At 43.0% G+C, this 25,835-nt stretch overlaps 1 protein-coding gene across 1 annotated transcript in view; it reads left to right on the forward strand.

Moving 5' to 3' along the window:
- The window catches only part of vat1l (vesicle amine transport 1-like), a 181,655-nt gene that overhangs the window by 70,934 nt on the left and 84,886 nt on the right, over nucleotides 1-25,835 (forward strand). The window contains exon 7 of the mRNA XM_068049865.1: nucleotides 11,285-11,479. Within this exon, the coding sequence (XP_067905966.1) occupies nucleotides 11,285-11,479 (195 nt within the window). The remainder of the gene's footprint in view (nucleotides 1-11,284; nucleotides 11,480-25,835) is intronic.

Raw genomic sequence — 25,835 nt, forward strand, 5'->3', positions numbered from 1 at the left:
TTTTACAGCCAGTGAAGTACTTGACTGAAGTATAGTCACTGTTGTAATGTAGGAAATGTGGCATCCAATTTGTGCACAGCAAAGTCCCACAAAGAGGAAAATAACAATGAATAGATAATCTGTTTTAGTGATGCTGGTTGAGGGATAAATATTGGTCAGGACACTGGGGATAACTCCCTTGCTGTTCTTTGAAATAATGTCATATGAACTATGTCACCTGAGAGAGTGGATGGGGCCTTGGTTTAATGTTTCATTCAAAAGATAGTACAGTGTCAGTGCAGCACTCCCCCAGTACTGCACTGAAGTGTCATCTTAGATATTGCACTCAAGCCTCTGGAGTGAGAGTTGAACCCACACCCTTCTGACTCAGAGGCGAGAGATATCAAGAGATTTACAGTCAGAAACTGAAAGCAAGTTAAAAAAAACAAGTACAGGCACACAAATGCTTCCTACACCCTGACACCTTGTGTAACCTGCACAGATCAGAAAGTTCCAGGAATCTGTGCTGAATTCGCCAATCACAACTTGAACAGTACAATTTGCCCTTGTCTAAAAAAGGAAAGCCCAGTTTTAACTCTATGCAAGTGAATGCATTTTGAGTAAGTTAAAATCTCTCGTGAAGTCGGGTGTAGCCAGTCATTGTTTCTGCTCCTACTCACTCTCTGGCCATCCTTCTGAAACATGTGTGGGGAAGATAGCTGCTTGGCTGTGATGCCACTCATGGTTGAGTAACTAGTCAATACTTGTTATCTAAAATCCTACAAATGGCCTGTAGTGTGAGGTGCTGAAAGGCTGCAATTGCCCATGGAATTCTGCCTTGGTATATGTGAGTGACTTCAGAGGAGGTGAGGAGACAGTTGAAAGGAAAATATTTATTTGTATATGTTCACTAGTTGTGGTCAAGTGTCGTCTCCAGGAAAGATGGAGAGTGAGAGGCTGGGCATAATTGAACTAGGATGGGCAGGCATAATTTAATCTCCATTTTAAACCTGTCATGTTTTTCCATAGTCAACATGATCTGTTTGAAAGTGCTTCCATTTTTTGCTAAATATTTTTTGAGCATTCATACTTAAATTGTGGAAATGGATTCATTTGGAAGGCTGAAGATTTCATAGATGCTGGACTTTGTTTTTTGTTGAAAGTTCTGTTGGATCTCAGTTCACTGAAAGGACACTGAGAGGTCTTGTTTGAAAACAAGCCTTTACTGAATATCACATGCCTTCAGCTCAATGAACAACAGAAACCTTGGTGTCTTGGGGAATGTGTTTACAGAGAAGTGATATGTCAAGATTTATGAGGGTCAGGAAATGGTTTTGCTTCTGAGATATTGTTTTGGTTCATTTGGGGTGTGGACAGTGTTGAAAAGCAGTTGGTTTTGTAACCTGCTGAGAAGAAATCTCCAGCTTATCTTTCCTGCACCTCTCGAAGAGACCCTGAGAAATCCAGAGTGTCAACTGCTCTTTTTCTACTTCTTTGAAAAAACTCTGCGAATCCAGAGTGTGATAACTGAAACGCCTGATACCACATTTCTCCTGGAAAGCCTACCAGACTAATTCTCAACATCGCCATAATTAACTGCTTCTGAAAAGATCCCAGAGTCCTGACTCTGTCTACCCGGATGCCAGACCAAAAGGGACAACTGACATCCTTACGAATCTTCTCTTTTTCGTTCAAGAATTAGCAAGTATTTGGCCAAAGTATTCTTTTTTTTTGCAAAACAGTCTGCAGAGAAGATTTCTTTACTTTCCTGTAACCAGTGTGAGTGGGTGTTGGGGGGGGGGGGGTATTTAAAAAGGGAACTTTCATATTGAAATCTGTGTGTTAATGCTTTGCTTCGTTACTGTATCAATCTTGTTTTATAATAAACTGATAATTTTTTTGTTTATTAAAGAAACCTGGTTGGTGTATTTTATTCTGGGATAAAGAGTAGAGTATATGCTTGATCATATCGGTAACTGGGTAAACATGGAAATATATGTTGCGACCTGTGGAGAAGTGGAACTAGTAAAGACAGTGCACTCCTGCCGCCTTGGTCATAACATATAATTGGGGGCTCTGAGTGGGATAACTCAAAGCCAACGACGTGCAATTGTAAGGAGAATAATAATAATTGAAAAGAGGAAAAGGAAAAAACAGATTTCTTGTGCATTAGAGTAACGTTTACATTACCAGAGTGAATTTATCAGTTGCTACTACCTTTCTGTAGGAGGAGGACTTATCCCTGAGTGATTTGAGAAGCTTAACCAAGGTTGGGCTAATAGCATTGGCAGCAAAATTGGGGTTAGAGTTAAAACCAGGAACTAAGAAAGCAGACATAATTGAAGTAATAGCACAACATTTGCAATTGGAAGAAGAAGAAGGCAATCCAGATGGTAATTCAATTGAATTAGCTAGGATTCAGTTACAGATGAAGCAGTTTGAGCTTGAACAGGAAAAAGAGATGAAAAAAACTTGAGCTTGAACAGAAAAGAGAATTGACAATGAAGAAATTTGAACTTGAAAGAGAGGAAAGGGCAAACGAAAGGGAAAGAGAAGGAAAGGAATTTGAATTTAAAAAGCTGGAACTAAGACAAAGGTGTGGCCTTGACTCTAGTGAAAATTTTGGTGAGGAAAGAACTGACCCCAGCCCAGGACCCAGTGGAGAGCTGTTTAAATTTGTACAAGCCATCCCGAAGTTTGAGGAAAGGGACGTAGAGGCATTTTTCAATTGTTTTGAAAAGATAGCCAGACAGATGAAGTGGCCGAAGGAAAGCTAGACACTGCTTATGCAAAGCAGGTTGATGGGCAGAGCTCATGAAGTTTATGCTATGCTTTCTGAGGAGACTTCTGCAGATTATGAGGTAGCAAAAAAGGCTATTCTCGCTGCTTATGAGTTAGTGAAGCTTATAGGCAGAAATTTCTGAATCTCCGGAGACAGCCTAGGCATACTTAGATAGAATTTGAGAGGGTAAAGCAAATTAATTTTGATCATTGGATGCAGGCACTAAAGGTGGAGGCCATGTATGAGAACCTTAGGGAAATAATTCTCCTGGAAGAATTAAAAAATTCACTCCCTTCATTAGTAAGAATCAGAAGGTTTCAACAGCCAGACTGGCAGCTGAGATTTCTGATGCTTACAAGCTTGTTTACAAGCCGAAACCTGTTGTCCATTACCCCCACAAACCCAAGAAGGATAGAAGGTGGGAGGGTGAAAGGAAGGCAAGTAGCCGGGGGCAAGAAGAGATAGCTGGGAATGCCCTGGGATCTCCTCCTCAGGCTGGAAAGGAAGATGTTGAGGATGGAAGTGAGGTCCTCAAGCCTAAGTGTTACCATTGCCATAAGGTGGGACACCTTCATGCAGAATGCTGGAAGTTGCGGGGTAAACCTATGGGACTTATTGGGTTACACAAGGCCAATGCAGAGAAAGGGGCCCTGACTGAGAGTATGACAGATCAGCTGCACTGACTGCAGCTGTAAGGCCAAGTACAAAAACTGCTGTGAGTGCAGGGTCGTGAATAAGATGCCTGAGAGTTATAGGGAATTCTTGTCAAAGGGAAATGTAACTCCTTATCCCTGAAGTGAGACAGGTAAAGCTATAGTTATACTTAGGGATACAGGAGCCACCCAAACTCTTTTGCTGGGGAAAGGCATCACTTTGCTACCAGAGAGCGCGCTGACCTGTACTTTTGTATCGGGTGCACCTGGAGTGTGACCTAATGTCTGGAACAGTGACTGTCGGAGTTGTCCATAGTTTGCCTGTTGATGGAGTTGATCTACTCCTGGGGAATGATTTGACTGGAGTGTAAATAGTAGCTTCTCCAGTAGTCACGGAAAGACCAAGTGAAGACAAAGAGAGAACAGTTGCAGGAAAAAGTTCGAGGAATTTCTCCTGCATGTGTAGTGACCTGAACAATGGCTAAACAAGTTCCGTTGGCAGAGGTCAGATAGGCTGCAGGTAGCCGAATATCTGAAGGGGATTTGGATAATCCGAAGGAAATGATCAGTAAATCTTCTCTGATCAAGGCTCAGCAAACCGATCCAGAGTTAAATAAAGTGGCACGAGTGGCTCTAACTGAAGCCGAATCAAAGAGAGTTCCAGAAGGCTACTATTTTTAAAAAGGGATTCTGATGAGGAAGTGGAGACCTCCTCACAGACTTGTGGATGAAGAATGGATGGTTGTTCTCCAGACAGTGGTACCGCCCAAGTATCACTGGGAAATGTTAAGTATAGTCCATGAAATTCCTATAGTGGGACATGAGGGGATCCGGAAGACCAAATCACTGTAGATCGACATTTTTACTGGCCAGGTCTTTCCAAGGACCTGGCGCAGTTTTGTAAAACATGCCATGCGTGCCGGATTGTGGGAAAACTGCAACTGCCATAAAACAGGCACCTCTTATTCCCATACCAGTTTTTGGGGAACCATTTAGTAGGGTGTTGGTAGACAGCTTTACTGAAAACAAAAGCAGGAGACCAATATATACTCACTATCATGGATATGGCTACTCTGTTCCCAGAGGCCATTCCCTTGAGAACAATTTCTGCTAAGGTAGTGGTAGAGAAGTTAGCCCAGTTCTTCACTAGATATGGATTACCAATTAAGATTCAGTCGAATCAAGGTTCCAATTTTATGTCTAAAATTTTCCAGTAAGTTATGAATAATTAGGGTATAACACAGTTAAAGTCCTCAGCCACAGAAAAAACCGTACCATCAGACCTCAAAACGATGATTAGGGCATATTGTCATGAATAACCCCATGATTGGGATAAAGGGCTAGAATTTCTTTTGTTTGCCACTAGGGATTCGCCTAATCTGTCTACCAGTTTTAATTCTTATGGATATGAGATAAGAAGTCCTCTAAAACTTGCCAAAGAAAAGTTTTTAGAACAGAGGGATGAATCTTCTGTGTTAGATTATGTATCCGTGTTCTGGGAATGGCTCACGAGTGCTTGCAAAGTGGCTCAGGAACACCTTAAAGCTTCCCAAATAACCATGAAGAAATAGGCAGACAAGCATGCCAAGACCCAAACATTTCAACCAGAGGATGATGTGTTAGTGTTACTGCCTTTACAGTGTGAACCGCTGAAAGCATAGTTCAGTGGTCCATATAAAGTGGTCAAAAGAATTGGTAAAGTAAATTATTTGATTGACAGCCCAGATTGGAAAAATAATCGGCTGTGTCACATCAATATGTTGAAATAATATCATCACCAGGACAGGATAGTGATCACAATTCGGTTAGGTTTACCTTAGCGATGGGCAGGGACAGGTATATACTGCAGGGCAAGAATTATAGCTGGGGGAAAGGAAATTATGATGCGATTAGGCAAGATTTAGGATGCGTAGGATGGGGAAGGAAACTGCAGGGGATGGGAACAATCGAAATGTGGAGCTTATTCAAGGAGCAGCTACTGCGTGTCCTTGATAAGTATGTACCTGTCAGGCAGGGAGGAAGTTGTCGAGCGAGGGAGCCGTGGTTTACTAAAGAAGTTGAAGTGCTTGTCAAAAGGAAGAAGAAGGCTTATGTTAGGATGAGACGTGAAGGCTCAGTTAGGGCGCTTGAGAGTTACAAGCTAGCCAGGAAGGATCTAAAGGGAGAGCTAAGAAGAGCAAGGAGAGGACACGAGAAGTCATTGGCGGATAGGATCAGGGAAAACCCTAAGGCTTTCGATAGGTATATCAGGAATAAAAGAATGACTAGAGTTAGATTAGGGCCAATCAAGGATAGTAGTCGGAAGTTGTGTGCGGAATCAGTAGATAGGGGAAGCGTTAAATGAATATTTTTCGTCAGTATTTACAGTAGAGAAAGAAAATGTTGTCGAGGAGAATACTGAGATTCAGACTACGAGGCTAGATGGGATTGAGGTTCACAAGGAGGAGGTGTTAGCAATTTTGGAAAGTGTGAAAATAGATAAGTCCCCTGGGCCAGATGGGATTTATCCTAGGATTCTCTGGGAAACTAGGGAGGAGATTGCAGAGCCTTTGTCCTTGATCTTTATGTCGTCATTGTCGACAGGAATAGTGCCGGAAGACTGGAGGATAGCAAATGTTGTCCCCTTGTTCAAGAAGGGGAGTAGTGACAGCCCTGGTAATTATAGACCTGTGAGCCTTACTTCGGTTGTGGGTAAAATGTTGGAAAAGGTTATAAGAGACAGGATTTATAATCATCTTGAAAAGAATAAGTTCATTAGCGATAGTCAGCACGGTTTTGTGAAGGGTAGGTCGTGCCTCACAAACCTTATTGAGTTTTTCGAGAAGGTGACCAAACAGGTGGATGAGGGTAAAGCAGTGGATGTGGTGTATATGGATTTCAGTAAGGCGTTTGATAAGGTTCCCCACGGTAGGCTATTGCAGAAAATACGGAAGTATGGGGTTGAAGGTGATTTAGAGCTTTGGATCAGAAATTGGCTAGCTGAAAGAAGACAGAGGGTGGTGGTTGATGGCAAATGTTCATCCTGGAGTTTAGTTACTAGTGGTGTACCGCAAGGATCTGTTTTGGGGCCACTGCTGTTTGTCATTTTTATAAATGACCTGGAAGAGGGTGTAGAAGGGTGGGTTAGTAAATTTACGGATGACACTAAGGTTGGTGGAGTTGTGGATAGTGCCGAAGGATGTTGTAGGGTACAGAGGGACATAGATAGGCTGCAGAGCTGGGATGAGAGATGGCAAATGGAGTTTAATGCGGAAAAGTGTGAGGTGATTCACTTTGGAAGGAGTAACAGGAATGCAGAGTACTGGGCTAATGGGAAGATTCTTGGTAGTGTAGATGAGCAGAGAGATCTTGGTGTCCAGGCACATAAATCCCTGAAAGTTGCCACCCAGGTCAATAGGGCTGTTAAGAAGGCATATGGTGTGTTAGCTTTTATTAGTAGGGGGATCGAGTTTCGGAGCCACGAGGTCATGCTGCAGCTGTACAAAACTCTGGTGAGATCGCACCTGGAGTATTGCGTGCAGTTCTGGTCACCGCATTATAGGAAGGATGTGGAAGCTTTGGAAAGGGTGCAGAGGAGGTTTACTAGGATGTTGCCTGGTATGGAGGGAAGGTCTTACGAGGAAAGGCTGAGGGACTTGAGGTTGTTTTCGTTGGAGAGAAGGAGGAGGAGAGGTGACTTAATAGAGACATATAAGATAATCAGAGGGTTAGATAGGGTGGATAGTGAGTCTTTTTCCTCGGATGGTGATGGCAAACACGAGGGGACATAGCTTTAAGTTGAGGGGTGATAGATATAGGACAGATGTTAGAGGTAGTTTCTTTACTCAGAGAGTAGTAGGGGCGTGGAACGCCCTGCCTGCAACAGTAGTAGACTCGCCAACTTTAAGGGCATTTAAGTGGTCATTGGATAGACATATGGATGAAAATGGAATAGTGTAGGTCAGATGGTTTCGCAGGTCGGCGCAACATCGAGGGCCGAAGGGCCTGTACTGCGCTGTAATGTTCTAATGTTCTAATGTTCTAATAGGATAAGCCAGCACAGATATGTCAGGTATGAAGGACAGTGAAGGATGAAAGGGGTATTGAAGATGAGGCAGAAGGAGGCCTCGACAATTCTCAAATTGATCCCCCTACTATCCGATTAGCTAACACAGAATTGTTAGGAGATTGGACACTATGCTTTCATATTTAGATGCAGAACAACGAGAAAGACCTAACAAGGCTACTCATAGCATTTAAAGGAGTCTGTAGGGACAAACCAGGATGTACAACCTTAACCACACACGATGTAGATGTAGGGGAATCCTTTTCTATAAAACAGCATCCTTATCACTTAAGTCCAGAGAAACAGGCCCAGGTGAAAGCAGAAATCCAATGCATGCTGGAAAACCACCTAATTGAACCCAGTCAAAGCAGCTCGAGGTTCCCCAGTGGCATTAGTGCCGAAACCTGATGGTTTAACTAGATTCTGCAAAGACTGCAGAAGGTTAGTGCAGTAACAAAGGCAGGCTCCTACCCAGTTCCTCACTTGGAAGACTGCATTGACAGGGTGGGCAGTGCCAAGTTCCTTACAAAAATAGATTTGTTAAAGGGATACTGGCAGGTTCCTTTAACACACCAGATGGTCTTTTCTAATGCCAAGTGATGCCATTTGGGCTAAAAAATGCCGCAGACACTTTTCAGAGACCAATAAACCAAGTGGTAGCCAGTGTTCCTATCTGCGTGGTTTACCTTGATGATGAGCTGGTAGACAGTGAGACTTGTAAGGACCACTTGGAATAACTAGAAGCTCTGTTTAAAAAATTACAATCAGCTGATTTAGTGATAAACCTTGCCAAAAGTGAATTTGCAAATGCGAGGGTAACCTACCTCGGGCATATAGTAGGGCAAGAACAAGTTTTGCCAAGAACACCAAACCTGTAAGCATTGGTCGAGTTCCCTACCCCTGACTAAGCAAGAAATCATGAAGTTTTGGGGGATGTGTGGTTTCTGCTGCCAGTTTGTATCAAATTTTAGTACTATAGCAGCTCCACTGACGGATTTGCTAAAACCAAGGTTGTGTGGCCAAGGGAGTGCCAAACATCTTGTGAGAGGCTGAAAACCATTTTTATTAATGAACCAGTGTTGGCTGCTCCAAATTTCACTAAGCCCTTCAAGGTAGCAATTGATGCTAGTGACCTGGGGGTCGGTGCAGTCCTGTTACAATATGATGAATCAGGCATAGAAAGGATACTTTTCCAAAAAGCTAAATCGACGCCAAAAGAGATACTCTACAGTGGGAAAAGAAACCCTGGACTTACGACTAGTTCTTAAGCATTTTGAAAAATATGTCCACCACAACTACAGAAAGACACTGGTATATACTGATCATAACCCTCTGGCCTTTGTGGAAAAATTCAAAAACCAGAATGCCAGACTATTCTGATGGAGTTTACTATTGCAACCTTATCACTTAAGGATTATCCACATTGTGCGGCAACATAATGTAATTGTGGATGCTTTGTCCAGGATTTAACTTTGCTTTGAGTTATCTGAGTGCAAAGATGGTACAAAGCAGAACTATATTAGCTACAGATAAAAAGTGAATGAGAATGAATGTGTAAATGTGTTTTCATTTATTTTCATCTTCTGTTTTTCCATACTTTGTAATGAAATGCATTTAAAGATGGCATTTCATTCCTCCAAGGATGGCGGTGTTGTGAAAGTCCCTCCATTTTTTGTTAAATATTTTTTGAGGACACATATTTAAATTGTGGAAATGGATTCATTTGCAAGGCTGAAGATTTCATAGATGCTGGACTTTGTTTTCTGTTGAAAGTTCACTGAAAGGACACTGCGAGGTCTTGTTTGAAAACAAACTTTTACTGGCTATCACATGCCTTAAGCGCAATAAACAACAGAAACCTTGGTTTCTTGGGTAAGATGTTTATCGAGAAGTGACATGTCAAGATTTATGAGGGTCAGAAATTAGTTTTGCTTCTGAGATATTGTTTTGGTTCATTTGGGGTGCGGACTAAAGGCCTGCTACCCGACCCGAACCTGACGGGACCCGACGACATGTGTCGGGTTCAGGTTGGGTAGGGTTGCACTTCTGGGTCCGGCATTCGGGGTCGGGCCGGGTCAGACATGCTCTATCACGGTAAGTGGCTCCAATGTTAATTTAATTTTTGGACTAGAAAGGTGGTTTTGTTACAGCTATTTTAAGCTTGTGCAGATCAGCAACAGTGAAAAATGGAAGGTAAGTTAACTGATGGTTGGGTCGGACACGGGAAGAAATGGAAGGACTTGCGCTGGGTCGGGCTTGGGTTGGATGTGGTTTTTTTGGGCTTGGGTTGGGTTTTTTTTTTGCAGACCTGAGCAGGCCTTTAGTGTGGACAGTGTTGAAAAGCAGTTGGTTTTGTAGCCTGCTGAAAAGAAACCCCCAGCTCATCTTTCCTGCACCTTTCTAAGAGACACGAAGAAATCCAAAGTGTCAGCTCCTCTTTTTCTGCCTCTTTGAAAAAACCCTGCGAATCCAGAGTGTGACAACTGAAACCACTTATGTCATATTTTTCCTGGAAAGCCTACCAGACTAATTCCTGATATCTCCAGAATGAACTGCTTCTGAAAAGATCCCAGAGACCCGTCTCCATGTACCCAGACGCCAGACCAAAAGGGACAACTGACATCCTTACATATCTTCTCTTTTTTTCTTCAAGAACTAGCAAGCATTTTGCCAAAGTATTTTATTTGTCTTTTTTTTTTGTAATGGAGCTCTGCAGAGAAAATTTCTTTATTTTTCTTTAACCAATGTGTGTGTGGGGGAGGGTGGGGTGTGGGAATTTAAAGAGGGAACTTTCATATTTCAACCTGTGTGTTAATGCTTTGCTTCATTACTGGATAAGTCTTGTTTTATAATAAACTGATAATTTTGTTGTTTATTAAGAAAACCTGATTGGTATATTTTATTCTGGGATAAAAAGTGGAGTGTATGATTGACCAAATCGGTAACTGGGTAAACATTTACATCTATGTTGTGACCTGTGGAGAAGTGGAACTCATAAAGACAGTGCACTCCTTCTGCCTTGGTCGTAACACTGTTAAGTAGGAAAACGTGAAACAATTTGTGGAGGAGGGAAGTACAGCATGTGGTTTCCATAATAAATTGGAAAAAAGTTGCCAAAAATCTGGCAACAGCCTGTGAGGTTTTGTATACAGGAAATGGATGTGGACTATATATTAAATATATTGAGATACGATCATCAGGGTAATTATCTATTTGAGGCAAATAGCATAGATACATTTAAGGTGACGATAGATAAGAACATAAGAGAGAAATGAATGGAAGGTTATGTTGATAGGGTGAAATGAAATAGGTGGGAGAAGGCTTGTGTGGGGCATAAATATTGGCACGGTGCTGTTCAGCCAAATGACCTGTTTCCGTTCTATACATTCTATGTAACCCGTTGTTTGAGAATACTAGATTCAAGGTTAAATTCGTTTCATGCAACAAATATACCCTGACATACTGCACCCCAGGATAAACCCATACTTTTTTGTTGCCTAATTCACTGAACACAAATTTTCAAATCTGACTAAGAGTTGAAGCTCATCTTCAAAATAAATACAATACCATTAAAAAAAAATCCGTTGCTTCTTCTTTTATTTAGCCTAATAAGCTGGATTCATTAAATCATAGCTCACGTTGTACCTGTAAATCATTAAATCAAAGCTCTGCTGTGCTTTTAACTCATTAGATCACAGCCATGTTGTATCTGTAATCATTAAATCATAGAACATGTCGTAGCTGTAACTCAAGAGATTCAAGTATGAGTAGAAGGATGGTTTCAAAATCAGTTTAATGAAAGTGAACACCTTTTTGTTTTTATAGTGGTGGCAAGTTGAGAAGGTGAACCCCATAAAACTCTACGAAGAGAACAAAGTCATTGCTGGATTTTCGCTGCTTAACCTCCTCTTCAAACAAGGCCGGGGTGCCCAGGTGAAAACAGTGATGGATAAGCTCATATCGCTGTACAGCCAGAAGAAGATCAAACCCTTGGTAGATTCATTATGGGCTCTGGAAGAGGTAAGGACGTCATATTTAGTTTAGTTTAGTTTAGAGATACAGCACTTTAACAGGCCCTTCGGCCCACCGACTCTGTGCCGACCATCAACCACCCATTTATACTAATCCTACACTAATCCCGTATTCCAATCACATCCCCACCTGTCCCTATATATTTCCCTACCACCTACCTATACTAGGGGCAATTTATGATGGCCAATTAACCTATCAACCTGCAAGTCTTTGGCATGTGGGAGGAAACCGGAGCACCCGGAGGAAACCCACGCAGACACAGGGAGAACTTGCAAACTCCGCACAGGCAGTACCCAGAATCGAACCCGGGTCCCTGGAGCTGTGAGGCTGCAGTGCTAACCACTGCGCCACTGTGCCGCCCATTGTTTTAGATATACCACGTCACGAGTTAGTGTGGGGCACTACAAGACCAGCTCTGAGTATGGATCTCTCAAACCATATTAACTGATAGTGAGCTCAATATCTTACATTGACAACAGCACCATGGCCCAGAGTTTCCACTGGCTAGCTCAATTTATCTGATATCGGCTGTAGCAGCATAAAAGATGGCAACATTTCAAGTGCAACTTATGTTGAGTGCAAGTCAACTTTCCGCGATCTTTAACACTGATTTAAAAAAAAATGATGCTGAAAGCCGAACCTGGCCACAAATCTGGCCGTGCCCCCCACAGATCATAATGGCGAGGATGGCAAGTTTCTACCAAGTTCACCTGTTTGAGGCAACTCTTCAAATTAAGCTCTTTTTGGCACAAGGGCACTGCAGCATGTTTGAAAAGTTTTTACGTATTAAGCATGTTTAATTTATTAAGTGCACACCAATGAAACCAATAAATGGTTCAGCCTAGTTTTTAAAAAAAAGTTACTTTCAGTGTTTTAAAATCGGGTTATTCACAGATGGTGGACAAGACACTCTTATTAAAAATGCTTTTGTGATAAGCCCACTTTCAGCTGAACTATTCACACTGTACCATATTATCAGTCTTAATGACATCAAGCAATATTTTTTAATTCAAGGAGAAACAAACAGACTGTGGGGATGAAGTTCATGTTGGTCTGTGGTGCGCATTGTTGTATAATGTGTTTTATTCTGGGAGTCAGGCAGCTTTGGTGCTTTTCCCTAAGGATTAAGCCTCACCTCCCTGAGGCTGGGTTTCAGTGGTGAGCTGTGGGTATGTGTGAATTGAATTAAGGCTTGATTTTTGTTTTATGTACTGTTTTTATCTTGTGTATTGTAAGATTTATAAAAATGTACAACAACTTTAGTTAGGTGTTACTTATATTGATGATGTTTTTGTTGAATCAGTGGAATTTATTTGATGTTTCTCATTGTAGTCGGCATTGTGGAAACATCACAGGAATCATTCTCGTTTAAACATTACTGATCCTTAAATCGTTCTATTCTTTTGTGCTTCTTTGATCTATGCATGATGCTATTCACCTCACGACAAAACAAAAAGTCAACTGTTTTATTCAGGGTTTGGTGAACTCATGATACTCAACTAAGGTAAATGAAATAACATTTGCAAACAGTGGGCAAATGTTGCATGATCAAATCATGTTATTAAGCATCACATGGTGGTGTCACATGATTGAATAGCAAGTGATCAATCTGATCAAATCTCCAGGAATTTTTCAAACCAGAGTTGGAATTCTAATGAGTGAGCAGGCAATGGGTGAGATGGTATCTGCGTTGATCACGGAGCCCTTCATGATCGAAGGCCATAACACAATCAAGTTGTATTTATATAGCACCTTTTAAAATAGTAACACATCTCAAGCTGCTTCACAGGGGCATTATCAAACAAAATTTGACACTGAGCCACATAAGGTGATATTAGGGCAGGTGACCAAAAGCTTGGCCAAAGAGGTAGGTTTTGAGGAGTGTCTTAAAAGAGAGGCAGAGAGGTTTAGGGAGGGAATTCCAGAGCTTAGGGTCGAGGCAGCTGAAGGCATGGCCTCCAATGGTGGAGCAATGAAAATCTGAAATGCGCAAGAGGCCCGAATTGAGAGTTCAGAGATCTCGGAGGGTTGTCAGGCTGCAGGAGGTAACAGAGGGAGGGGCAAGGCCATGGATTGATTTGAAAACAAGGATGAGAATTTTAAAAATCGAGGACTTGCTGGATCAGGAGCCAATGTAGGTCAGCGAGTACAGGGGTAATGGCTGAATTGGACTCTGTGCGCATTAGGAATCAGGCAGCAGAGTTTTACTAAGCACTCATTGTCAGCCTCTGGTGTGGACAATGCCCACTTACATCAGGTAATCAAAGATCTGATGACACCTGCCAGATCTACCCATGAGCCTTCAGAATTGAATAAAGCAAAAAATGTAGCAAATACTCAGCAGGTCTGGCAGCATCTGTGGAGAGAGAAACAGAGTTAACATTTTAGGCTGATGGGTCAAAAAGTTACAGTGCACCCCCAATAGTGTACAAAAGCCAGGAGGTAATGCTAAACCTACATAAAACACTAGTGCGACCCCAGCTAGAGTATTGTGTTCAATTCTGGGCACCACACTTTTGGATGGAGGTGAAGGCTTTGGAGAGGGTACAAAAGAGATTTACTAGAATGGTTCCAGGGAAAGTGATTTCAGTTACGTGGATAGACTGAAGTTGCTGGGGTTGTTCTCCTTAACTTGGTTTCATCATAGTCTTTGTGCCTACCGTGGGGGATTAATATTTATGTTCATTAAGGGCATCAAGACAGGAAAATGGGAAGATTTTGATTCTCACACCTGTATTTAAATAGTGGTAGGAAGTTATTATGAGGAGAGGATAACTCTTTCAGTTGACAGTTTTAGCAAAACAGAGTGAGTATGGAGTGGCAGTTCCCACTTGGTGTTCACTTTTGTTTTGAGAAAATTATCAGGGAAGTTGATGGCTTTTATGTTTTTCCATGTATTGCCTTCGGGATGACCTGGTAGCTATACCATTGGACGTTTAAATTTACAACTCTGTTTGAGTCTCAGGCTCAGCTAACTCTGGAAAAGGACGGCGAAAACTTTGGTTAAATCTCAGCATGAGTGGGAGGATGGTAAATCTGACCAGGAAACTGCAGTGAGATTCTCTCCCCCATATCCATTCCTAATTCTGACCCAAGCTCAAATGCACTGGGGTATAAATTGGTGGTTGTGCAATACAGGCAATAAAGAACCGACAGCCCAATTTACACTCCACCCGATTTTCTTTTTCATTGCTGGGAGGCCTGCTGAATCAAGCGCTAATTAGGCACTTAACTGGACAGCGGTGGGCCTTCCACAGGATAAAGAACCCAGGTGACGGACGTTCTGCCCTCTGCTGCCGGCCAATCAGAAGCCAACAGCTCTCTAATTGAGCAGTGCCACCATGGAGGCAGTAGCTGCTGATGTTGGAGCATCCACCCAAAACCTAGGAGCAGCACTGGACCCAACCCTCAGGTAGGTCAGGGCAGGAGGGGTCTCGCAGGGTGGGGGTTGCAGGGAAGTGGGGTGTAGGGGGCTCGGCAGCAAAGGTGGAGGGGTGGCTTTCTTTGACACTCCCCCCCCCCCTCCCCCGCCCACAGCACCTTTCTGATGCTGGGTCCCTTGTTGAGGCACTAGGTGCCCTTTAACGAGGGAGCTGTCTGCCCCGCAGCCGGCAAGCAACCCACATGGTTTTTCTTGCTGTGCTTCCCATGCAGGACCACCCACCCATTGGCTAATCATGGCAGCAGCAGGATGAGGCCCTTAATAGGGTATTAATTGCCCACCTAAGGGCCTCATTTGGCAGCAGGGCAGGAAAGCCGTTCACAGAAGTGGTGGGGTCCACTGCTGCTACCATCCCACCCAATTATATGTTCTCCCCACCTCCAAACCTGCTGCGGAGGAGAGCATAAAATACCCCCCATTGTCTTCAATCGGGCCAAGGTGAATTTATACCCTGGTGTGTCTACCAAAGAATATCATTGATTAGAGGTTCCTGTGGGCTAGACTGTTCTACTGAGTGAGGAGGACAACACATCTGTACAGAGTACAATACAAACTTAAGCTTCATTACTATGATGCCTTTTGTAGAATGGAAAGCTTGTAATCATATTTATAGTCTAGGCTGACACTATGAACTCATTGTAGTCAAGGAATATCTAAAGTATAGCAATTTGGAATGCTAAATTATTGGTTGAAGTTTGACACATTTAGTGACATTATTTAAGTGACTGCAGGTCGGATAAATTTACTCGAGTTTTGAGAAAAACTGAATAGGAAGTGTCGATCCACCAATTTACCTGCTAAAAGTTAACAGAAATGAAAAATCATGACACTAAGATGTAAGATCTCAGTGAACAGGAATTGTGAGCCCTGCATAAGATTTTTAATAACATATGGATGGTCATCTGAACTGTGAAAAACAACAGTACAATGGTTTTAACCTTCACTCTTACACAGGATTAAAAGGTTTTGGAGTCAAAACCTGCTCTGAGATTCAAGAGCATGAACTAGGCTGACGCACCGCTCAGGGACTGATGCATCATTAATGGTTCTATCTTTCAGATGCGGCACTTAGGACTTTTCTGCCTGAATGAAGCACGTCCCATGCCAGTATTCAAAGAAAGATGTTCTTCCAACAATACCACTAAAAAGAAGTTTGCAGGGCATTCATCTTATTTGATGTTGTTGGAATCTTGTTGCATATTTTCCAATGCAACAACAGTCACCACACTTGAAAATGATTCATTTCATGCAAGCAGCTTTGAAACATCTGTAACTTGCATTTATATAACACCTTTCATGAACCAGAATACCCCAAAGCACCTTACAGCCAATGAAGTGTAGACACTATTGTAATGTAGGAGCCAATATGTGAACAGCAAGCTCCCGCAAACATTGATGTGATAATGATGAGATTATCTGTTTTTATAGTGTTGGTTGAGGGATAAATATTGCCCAGGACACTGGCGAGAACTCTCCTGCTCTTCTTCAAGATAACGTCATGGGATATTTTAAGCCCACCAGAGAGGGCAGAAAGGACCTCAGTTTAATACCTCATTAGAAAGTTGGCATCCCCAACAGTGTAGCACACCCTTAGTATTCCACTGGAATGTCAGGATAGATTTTGTACTCAAACCTCTGGAGTGGGACTTGAACCCACAACCTTCTGACTCACAGGTGAGAGGGCCACCCACTAAAACCACAGCTGACACCTACAATCTGCTATATAAGTGGAACTCTTTGTTTCTTTTCTTTTTCTTGAAATACTTTGTTCCTCCAACTGTGAGTTGTGTCTGGTTGGATATTTTGAATTCAGATTGATGTACTGTTGTTTACAGAAATCTCTGGTGATAGTAGTGCTGAGAACAATTTGTGGTGATGAATTAAGAACATCCCACAAATAGAATCTTCGCTTCAGTGAAATCCTTCTTCTCCTTTATTGGAAACAATTAGGCTAGTAACAAGACTTATATTTCATCTGCAATTGCTTATTTATTTAGCCCAGTCAATCCATTCTTGCTTATTTAGGTCCTCATAGGTCATGGTGTCTTTCAATTCAGATGAAATAGATTAAAAATGTTAATCTAGATATGCAGTCTCTGTGCAAGATTTTCACATATGATAACCATTTCATGATCTAAATGTGCTGGCTCAGGGAATGAAATACTATAATAGAAAAATTACAGTAATGAATTTACTTCTTCAACCTTATAAGCCTCTGACTTTGCCTAGAATAATGTAATTGGGGCCTGAACGGCTATTTTAACCTGAGTTCTCAACAGAGGAAGGTAGAGAAAGCTTTCCCCATCAGGCCAAACCTACACTGAGCAGGAGCCTAGGCCAGAGGTAAGTTTAAACAAAGTCATAATTTCCTTGTGGGACAGGAGGAGCTTTTATCCCTGGATCTTCATCTGCCCGGGCTTCTCATCTTACCATGAGAGGAAGTTCCTTACCCACAGCGTGTATCTTGTATCGTGAGCCATTCTTCTGGTTTCCCAGCACTGACCGCCTTTCCGCCCTATTTAATAGCCAGTCAGCTGCTTCCCGCCAACTTGCTTGATCATTTTGGTCAGGAAGTCAGCATGCTAACGAGGCCTGCCCATTAAATTTCGGTTGTGCCTCTCTGTTTTGTACCGCTCCCAGGGTGGGATGGCTGCTTGCTTGCCACATTCTTGCTAGGGATTTAAAATTGAACCACAGTTGTCTCCATAGCAAGGATGAATGGAGAGGTGCAAGTTTATTTACTGAGATTAACAGCCCACTGTTTGAAACTGTAATTATAATGGCAAGCAATCTGGAGGTTGCTTGTGGAGCCTAATTTAAAAAAAACGGACTATATTTCTGCCAGAAATTAATAAATTAAATCTATAACAGCCTGTCTCCCCAGGATAGTATTTAGAATGAGTGCTCTTTATACCTAATATATATTGGATAACAATTTGAGGTTGGTGCGACTTTAAGTGTGGCGGGGCAGGCAGACATAATTATATTGTCAACAGTGCTCTGCTGTCTGGTCAATGAAATGGAACCTTCTGCATGAGTGTTTGCAATGGAGCTCGACATGCCAATATGCAAAAAAAGTTAAAAGTTGATGTTTGCAACAACAACAACTTGCATTTTGATAGTGCCTTTAATCTAATGGCACAGTGGGCTCTCAGCTAACATTAGGAAGACGTTTAAGAAGTTCCTAATTTGGTCAGTGAGTAGCCTGTGATGTTTCAAAGTTTGCTTCACACCAGTCACAATTATACTGCAGCCAGTGCAAAGCCAAATATACAAGTCTACCTCATTGAGGTGGCCTTGTATCATTTATCTACATACAATTTGAGTGGCATTCCAAAGTGGTTCCCCCAGTGCATTGATGTAAATATTATGTACAATTGGCTCTATCAGGAGGGGACCAGAAGGACCAGTGACCATTTGAAACCAATTGTATCTACTCCAGTTTGACCCTTTGTATAGTTATGCTGGCTGTGAAGACAGTTTCCATAAACTTGTCTTGCATTGGAATTCCCTCTTCAACCCACTTTGCCTCTCCATCTCTCTATCCTCCTTTCAGCCATTGCTTTGCCTCTGGAATAAGACTCAAATGCTGGGAATTTCCTCGGGCAGAGGAGAGATAACTTCAATCAGCTGCTATAATTTTGGCAGACAATTGGCGTGTTTCCATCGAACTCCCGTTAAAGAACTCACCGATGAAAGTCCCTGACAAAGGTACTTGAGCGTGAGTTGTTACTGTGGGTGGTGGTATGACATCTGGTTAGTCTAACAAAAGGGCTCTTCACAACATCTTTGGGACTATCCCAACTACAATGTGGAAGTGAAGAGAATCACCAATAAATCTGAGAAATAATGGCACCCATCCTTTATTCGTTCATAGGATGTGGGCGTCTCTGCCTAGACCAGCATTTATTGCCCATCCCGATCCCATTGCTTCGACTCGTAACCTATGGAACTACTTATTTGAAAGTAAGGGCAGAGGTGTGATTTTGGGTAATAATAGTCTCCCTGCTCAGCATAGTGGGGAAAGTCTTTGCTCGAGTCGCTCTGAACAGGCTCCAGAAGCTGGCCGAGCGCGTCTACCCTGAGGCACAATGTGGCTTTCGTGCAGAGAGATCGACCGTTGACATGCTGTTCTCCCTTCGCCAGCTACAGGAGAAATGCCGCGAGCAACAGATGCCCCTCTACATTGCTTTCATTGATCTCACCAAAGCCTTTGACCTCGTCAGCAGACATGGTCTCTTCAGACTACTAGAAAAGATTGGATGTCCACCAAAGCTACTAAGTATCATCACCTCATTCCATGACAATATGAAAGGCACAATTCAACATGGTGGCTCCTCATCAGACCCCTTTCCTATCCTGAGTGGTGTGAAACAGGGCTGTGTTCTCGCACCCACACTTTTTGGGATTTTCTTCTCCCTGCTGCTTTCACATGCGTTCAAGTCCTCTGAAGAAGGAATTTTCCTCCACACAAGATCAGGGGGCAGGTTGCTCAATCTTGCCCGTCTAAGAGCGAAGTCCAAAGTACGGAAAGTCCTCATCAGGGAACTCCTCTTTGCTGACGATGCTGCTTTAACATCTCACACTGAAGAGTGCCTGCAGAGTCTCATCGACAGGTTTGTGGCTGCCTGCAATGAATTTGGCTTAACCATCAGCCTCAAGAAAACGAACATCATTGGGCAGGACGTCAGAAATGCTCCATCCAACAATATTGGCGACCACGCTCTGGAAGTGGTTCAAGAGTTCACCTACCTAGGCTCAACTATCACCAGTAACCTGTCTCTAGATGCAGCACAGTGGCGCAGTGGTTAGCACCGCAGCCTCACAGCTCCAGCGACCCAGTTTCAATTCTGGGTACTGCCTGTGTGGAGTTTGCAGGTTCTCCCTGTGTCTGCGTGGGTTTCCTCCGGGTGCTCCGGTTTCCTCCCACATGCCAAAGACTTGCAGGTTGATAGGTAAATTGGCCATTAGCAATTGCCCCCAGTATAGGTAGGTGGTAGGGAAATATAGGGACAGGCGGGGATGAGGCAGGAATATGGAATTAGTGTAGGATTAGTATAAATGGGTGGTTGATGGTCGGCACAGACTCGGTGGGCCGAAGGGCCTGTTTCAGTGCTGTATCTCTAAACTAAACTAAACTAAACTAAATCAACAAGCGCATGGGAAAGGCTTCCACTGCTATGTCCAGACTGGCCAAGAGAGTGTGGGAAAATGGCGCACTGACTTGAAACACAAAAGTCCGAGTGTATCAAGCCTGTGCCCTCAGTACCTTGCTCTATGGCAGCGAGGCCTGGACAACGTATGTCAGCCAAGAGCGACGTCTCAATTCATTCCATCTTCGCTGCTTCCGGAGAATACTTGGCATCAGGTGGCAGAACCGTATCTCCAACACAGAAGTCCTCGAGGCGGCCAACATCCCCAGCTTATACACACTACTGAGTCAGCGGCGCTTGAGATGGCTTGGCCATGTGAGCCGCATGGAAGATGACAGGATCCCCAAAGACACATTGTACAGCGAGCTCGCCACTGGTATCAGACCCACCGGCCGTCCATGTCTCCTCTTTAAAGACATCTGCAAACGCGACATGAAGTCCTGTGACATTGATCACAAGTCGTGGGAGTCAGTTGCCAGCGTTCGCCAGAGCTGGCGGGCAGCCATAAAGGCGGGGCTAAAGTGTGGCGAGTCGAAGAGACTTAGCAGTTGGCAGGAAAAAAGACAGAGGCGCAAGGGGAGAGCCAACTGTGTAACAGCCCCGACAAACAAATTTTTCTGCAGCACCTGTGGAAGAGCCTGTCACTCTAGAATTGGCCTTTATAGCCACTCCAGGTGCTGCTCCACCCAGCACTGACCACCTCCAGGCGCTTAGCCATTGTCTCTCGAGATAAGGAGGCCAAAGAAAAAAATTCTCTCCAGATTTTCTGAGCGAGCTACAGACTCCACTGAGCACTATTTTTCGTCCATGGGCAGTTTACATTTTGGAAGTCATTGAACTGCTGGGCTGTTATGATTATCCAAATAAGTTGAAAATACTTTACAGTATAGCATGCTAAAAAGAGTGACCTTACTTAAATGTGGCATTAAAGTAAGCATGTTTTTGGTGATCCTGTTAGTGCCTGGGCTCCTGCCTTTTGCCTGGGCATGGTATTTTAGGCAATAACGCTAACACAGTTACCAACCAATGAAGTTGTCAGCGGTCTGTTTATTTCAACAGGTGGTAAATTCCACATTGGTGCTCAGCTGTGTGTGCATGATCTTAGAGGGAACATTGGTAGTAATATTCGAGCTCAAAGAAAAATCCTTTGCTGAAATATCTAACAGACTAGCCTGAGAATTGAGATTAACAGACAAGGCACTTCCACAAGCTAGGCCAGCAGTTCTTTTAGTTCTGGGGCCAAGGTGGGATAAAGGTCAAACCTGAACCAATCCGATGGAGCGGAAGCTGCCTCTTGCTGACAGCTCGGCTGCCCCTAAGCAGGATGGATGTTCCATAATTGAGCACAGTTCAGGGAGGTCACAAGAGTGGGTGATGTGGGAAGTAAAAGCATTGCACTGATTCACACTAACCGTACTTCACTGCAGTTGGGGTTGGGGGTGGGTGGGTTTAAGGTCCCTTTGTTAGAGCCATTGAGGTTTACATGGAAACGATTCAAACCATTGTGTTCGCCTGGCTCTGCAGCATAGCAGGAGTGTTGCCCTGTGTCAGTCCATGATGTGGGAGAGTTTGGTGCTGAAACTTGGTGCCAAAATGAATGAATGTTTCATATCCTGACCACCAACACTCCGCATCTTAGTGAACACAGGAAGAAACAACCACAGCTATTTGGAAGAAATAAAGTGAGTTATTTCTTTGCAATACTTTGTAACTAACTCCACTTCCTCGTGGGAATAAGAGAACATAATTACTCATAAATCATTACTTATTGGCATTTCATTGAATTTTTACCATGTGGTGACTCAGGTTGTGAAATGGAAATGTTAGGTAAAGCAGATCAGTGAGCCCATAATTGGAGGGCATAAATTTAAAATCAGTACCAGATGAATAAAAGGACAGGCTAGGAGAAATTGCACAGTGTGTTGCCAGGATAGGAAAAGAAATAGAATCCATAAAAGATTGTACAAATTAAATGGGTAAGTATTTGACAATTTAAAATGGTATGGAGAAAGGGTAGAGGAATGGACTAACTGGGTAGCTCTTTCAAAGAGCTACTGCAGGCACAATGGGCTGAATGGCCTCCTTTTGTGTTATTCAATTAGTTCTACCCCACCCCCTGCTCTTACCCCACGGTCCTGCAGATTTTTCCCCTTCAGCTATACATCCAGTTCCTATTGAAAGTTACTATTGATTCTGCTTCCACCACTCTTTCAGGCAGTGCATTCCAGATCACAACAACTCGCTGCGTAAAAAAAAAAAAATTGCCTCCGATTATTTTATCAGTTACATGTATGATACAGACACTGGTGAAAAACCATTTCAATCCTGGCTTTGACATCTGTCATCTTGACCAGCACAAAACTGACCTATATTTCCAGAGTGAAGTAACAATGGGGTTTTCCTTGCATCATGTCTGGGTCTGTTGTAGACTGAATGATAGAAATTGATGGATATGATTAGTCAACCACTCCATTATCGATGTGACATGACTACCAAGATGATAGAAAGCAATCTAGACGGACCGGGGTCCTTTTTCGTTGAGCGTTCCTATGTTTCCAACAAATCACTGGAGAACAACTATTGGTAATATAATTCTAAGCATGAAGAAAGGACAGAGGTATGACCTTGAGAATTGTTTCCCAGTTAGTGTGACATCAATCAATGTTTTTTTTAAAAAAAACAAAAGGAACAATTTAACAACTTCCATCAAAACTGAAGGCAATAAATGGGAGAAAACTTGAGCTCATGAAAGAGAATTCATGGCTACCATATTTATTGGAATGCATTGAGGATGCAATAATTGATAAGAAGAAATATAATTCATTTGTATATTTTGGCTTTCAGAAAGCCTTTGACAAGATCCTCACAAAAGACTTAAGACAAAGATGAAGACTAATGGGACCAAGGGTGAACATATTACTTGGATCGATGTTGCAGTAGGAGACAGTGGTTGTTATAAATGGGATTTATATTTGAGCTGCAGGCAACAGTGACTAATGGAGTCCGATAGGATCAGTCCTGGGATTTTAGACATTCATAATATTTATCAGTGATCTTGACAGGTGACTTGTAATTGTCTCTTTCCGATAACAGAGGGCTGTGCATTGAGGCAAGCTCTGGTGAGAACACGGATAATCATTCTAAATGTGTTTGCAGAGATCTAGTGCTATTACTCAGGGATTTATAATGATCAGGTTGTTGCCTATCACTGCTGCTTAAGGTAATGAATGTTTAATATGTCATGATCAGAAGTAGAGCTGAGATTTTGGTTAAGATGCTGAAGTTTTTGTGTTCACTCCCCAGTAACATGAAGTGTGATATTGGCCTGGACATTCGGGGGGGGTGCATCCATTGTTGGGTGCGAGATGCAGGGGGAGGTGCACAGAGTACAATCCCAGTACCTGAAAGGTGAAATCAGAGGAAACCCTCGATATTGGGTCTCAGGCAACATTTACATCCAGCTGGTGTGGCGGAAGGAGCCTGCTGATGAAGAGTGAACCGAAATTGGGATGCTACTGACGTTACAATGACCCTCAGGTTGGGTGGGGGCTTAACAGAGGCTGGGAATAGATCAGAAGCTAGCTCGGGGTTTGGGGGGAGCAGGAATGGGGATTGCCATTCATGAGACATCATCGGAAGCCCGATCTGCATATTTTCAAAGGACCCCATTGGCTTGGTGAGGGTCGCCTTGTTACCAGCAATTTAAAATTGCTTCCAAGAATCTTCCAAGATTCTATAGACTCTGGAACAGTTCCTACAGATTGGAGGGTAGCTAATGTAACCCCACTATTTAAGAATGGAGGTAGAGAGAATGCAGGGAATTATAGTCCAGTCAGCCTGACGTCGGTAGTGGGGAAAATTCTAGAGTCCATTATCAAAGATTTTATAGTAGAGCACTTGGGGAACAGTGGTAGAATCAGACAGAGTCAGCATGGATTTACGAAAGGGAAATCATGCTTGACAAATCTACTAGAATTGTTCAAGGATGTAACTGGTAGAGTTGATGAGGGGGAGCCAGTGGATGTGGTTTATTTGGACGTTCAGAAGGCTTTCGACAAAGTCCCACATAAGAGATTAGCATGTAAAATTAAAGGAATTGTGGACAGTGTATTGTGATGGATAGAAAATTGGTTGGCAGACAGGAAACAAAGAGTAGGGATAAATGGGTCTTTTTCCAAATGGCAGGCAGTGACTAGTGGGGTACCGCAGGGATCGGTGCTAGGACCCCAGCTATTCACAATATACATTAATTATTTAGATGAGGGAACGAAATGTAATATCTCCAAATTTGCAGATGACACAAAACTGGGTGGGAGGGTGAGTTGTGAGGAGGATGAAGAGAGGCTTCAGGGTGATTTGGACAAGTTGAGTGAGTGGGCAAATGCCTGGCAGATGCAGTATAATGTGGATAAATGTGAGGTTATCCACTTTGATAGCAAAAACAGGAAGGCTGATTATTATCAGGACGGCTATAAACTGAGAGAGAAGAATATGCAATGAGACCTGGGTGTTCTCGTACACCAGTCTCTGAAGGTAAGCATGCAGGTGCAACAGGCAGTAAAAAAGGCAAATGGTATGTTAGCCTTCATAGTGAGAGGATTCGAGTACAGGAGCAGGGATGTCTTGCTGCAATTATACAGGGCCTTGGTGAGGCCACACCTGGAATATTGTGTGCAGTTTTGGTCTCCTTATCTGAGGAAGGATGTCCTTGCTATAGAGGGAGTGCAGCAAAGGTTTACCAGACTGATTCCTGGGATGGCGGAACTGACGTATAAGGAGAGATTGAGTCGTTTAGGATTATATTCGCTGGAATTCAGAAGAGTGAGGGGGGATCTCATACAAACCTATAAAATTCTAACAGGACTTGACAGGGTAGATGCAGGAAGGATGTTCCCGATGGTGGGAGAGTCCAGAACCAGGGTTCATAGTCTAAGGATACGGGGTAAACCTTTAAGGACTGAGATGAGAAGTTACTTCACCCAGAGAGTGGTGAGCCTGTGGATTTCACTACCACAGAAATCAGTTGAGGCAAAAACATTGTATGTTTTCAAGAAGAAGTTAGATATAGCTCTTGGGGCGAAAGGGATCAAAGGATATGGGGGGAAAGCGGGAAAAGGTTACTGAGTTGGATGATCAGCCATGATCATAATGAATGGCGGAGCAGGCTCGAAGGGCCAAACGGCTTACTCCTGCTCCTATTTTCTATGTTTCTATGTTAAAATTGCAGTCGATCAGATCGGGGTGAAAGAAGAGTGGAAAAGATACTCGTTCAAGTTTAATAGCACCCCCCTTTCCCCCACAATCTGGTTTCAGCTAGGTGGGGTTGGGAGGAAGGGGAAGTTAAAATTGAGACCTCTATTTTTCCTTCCACTGAGGTGCAGACTTATCTGCTGCACCACTGTTCAAGCACTCAACTCCAACCAACTGCACGCCATGGTTGATTGGCTTACATTGTGATTCTTACTTCCTCTGCCTTTTCCTTCACCTCTTTAAGACCATTTTCTGTGTACAAGATCCCATGGCACTATTTCAAAGAAGAGCAAGGGGCCATCTCCCCCCGACCAACATCACTAAGAACAGATTATTTGATCCTTACCATATTTCTGTCCTTACAGAAATTAGCTGCAGCATTAAATAATTATAAAAGTGACTGCACTTCAGCAAGTGCTTGTTCGCTTTGGGACGTCCTGATGTTGTGAAAGATGTTGTCTAAATGCAAGTCAGTCCGTCCTTCCTTCCTACTTCATCT

This window comes from Heterodontus francisci, chromosome 17 (genome assembly GCF_036365525.1).
Source record: "Heterodontus francisci isolate sHetFra1 chromosome 17, sHetFra1.hap1, whole genome shotgun sequence".
NCBI lineage: Eukaryota > Metazoa > Chordata > Chondrichthyes > Heterodontiformes > Heterodontidae > Heterodontus > Heterodontus francisci.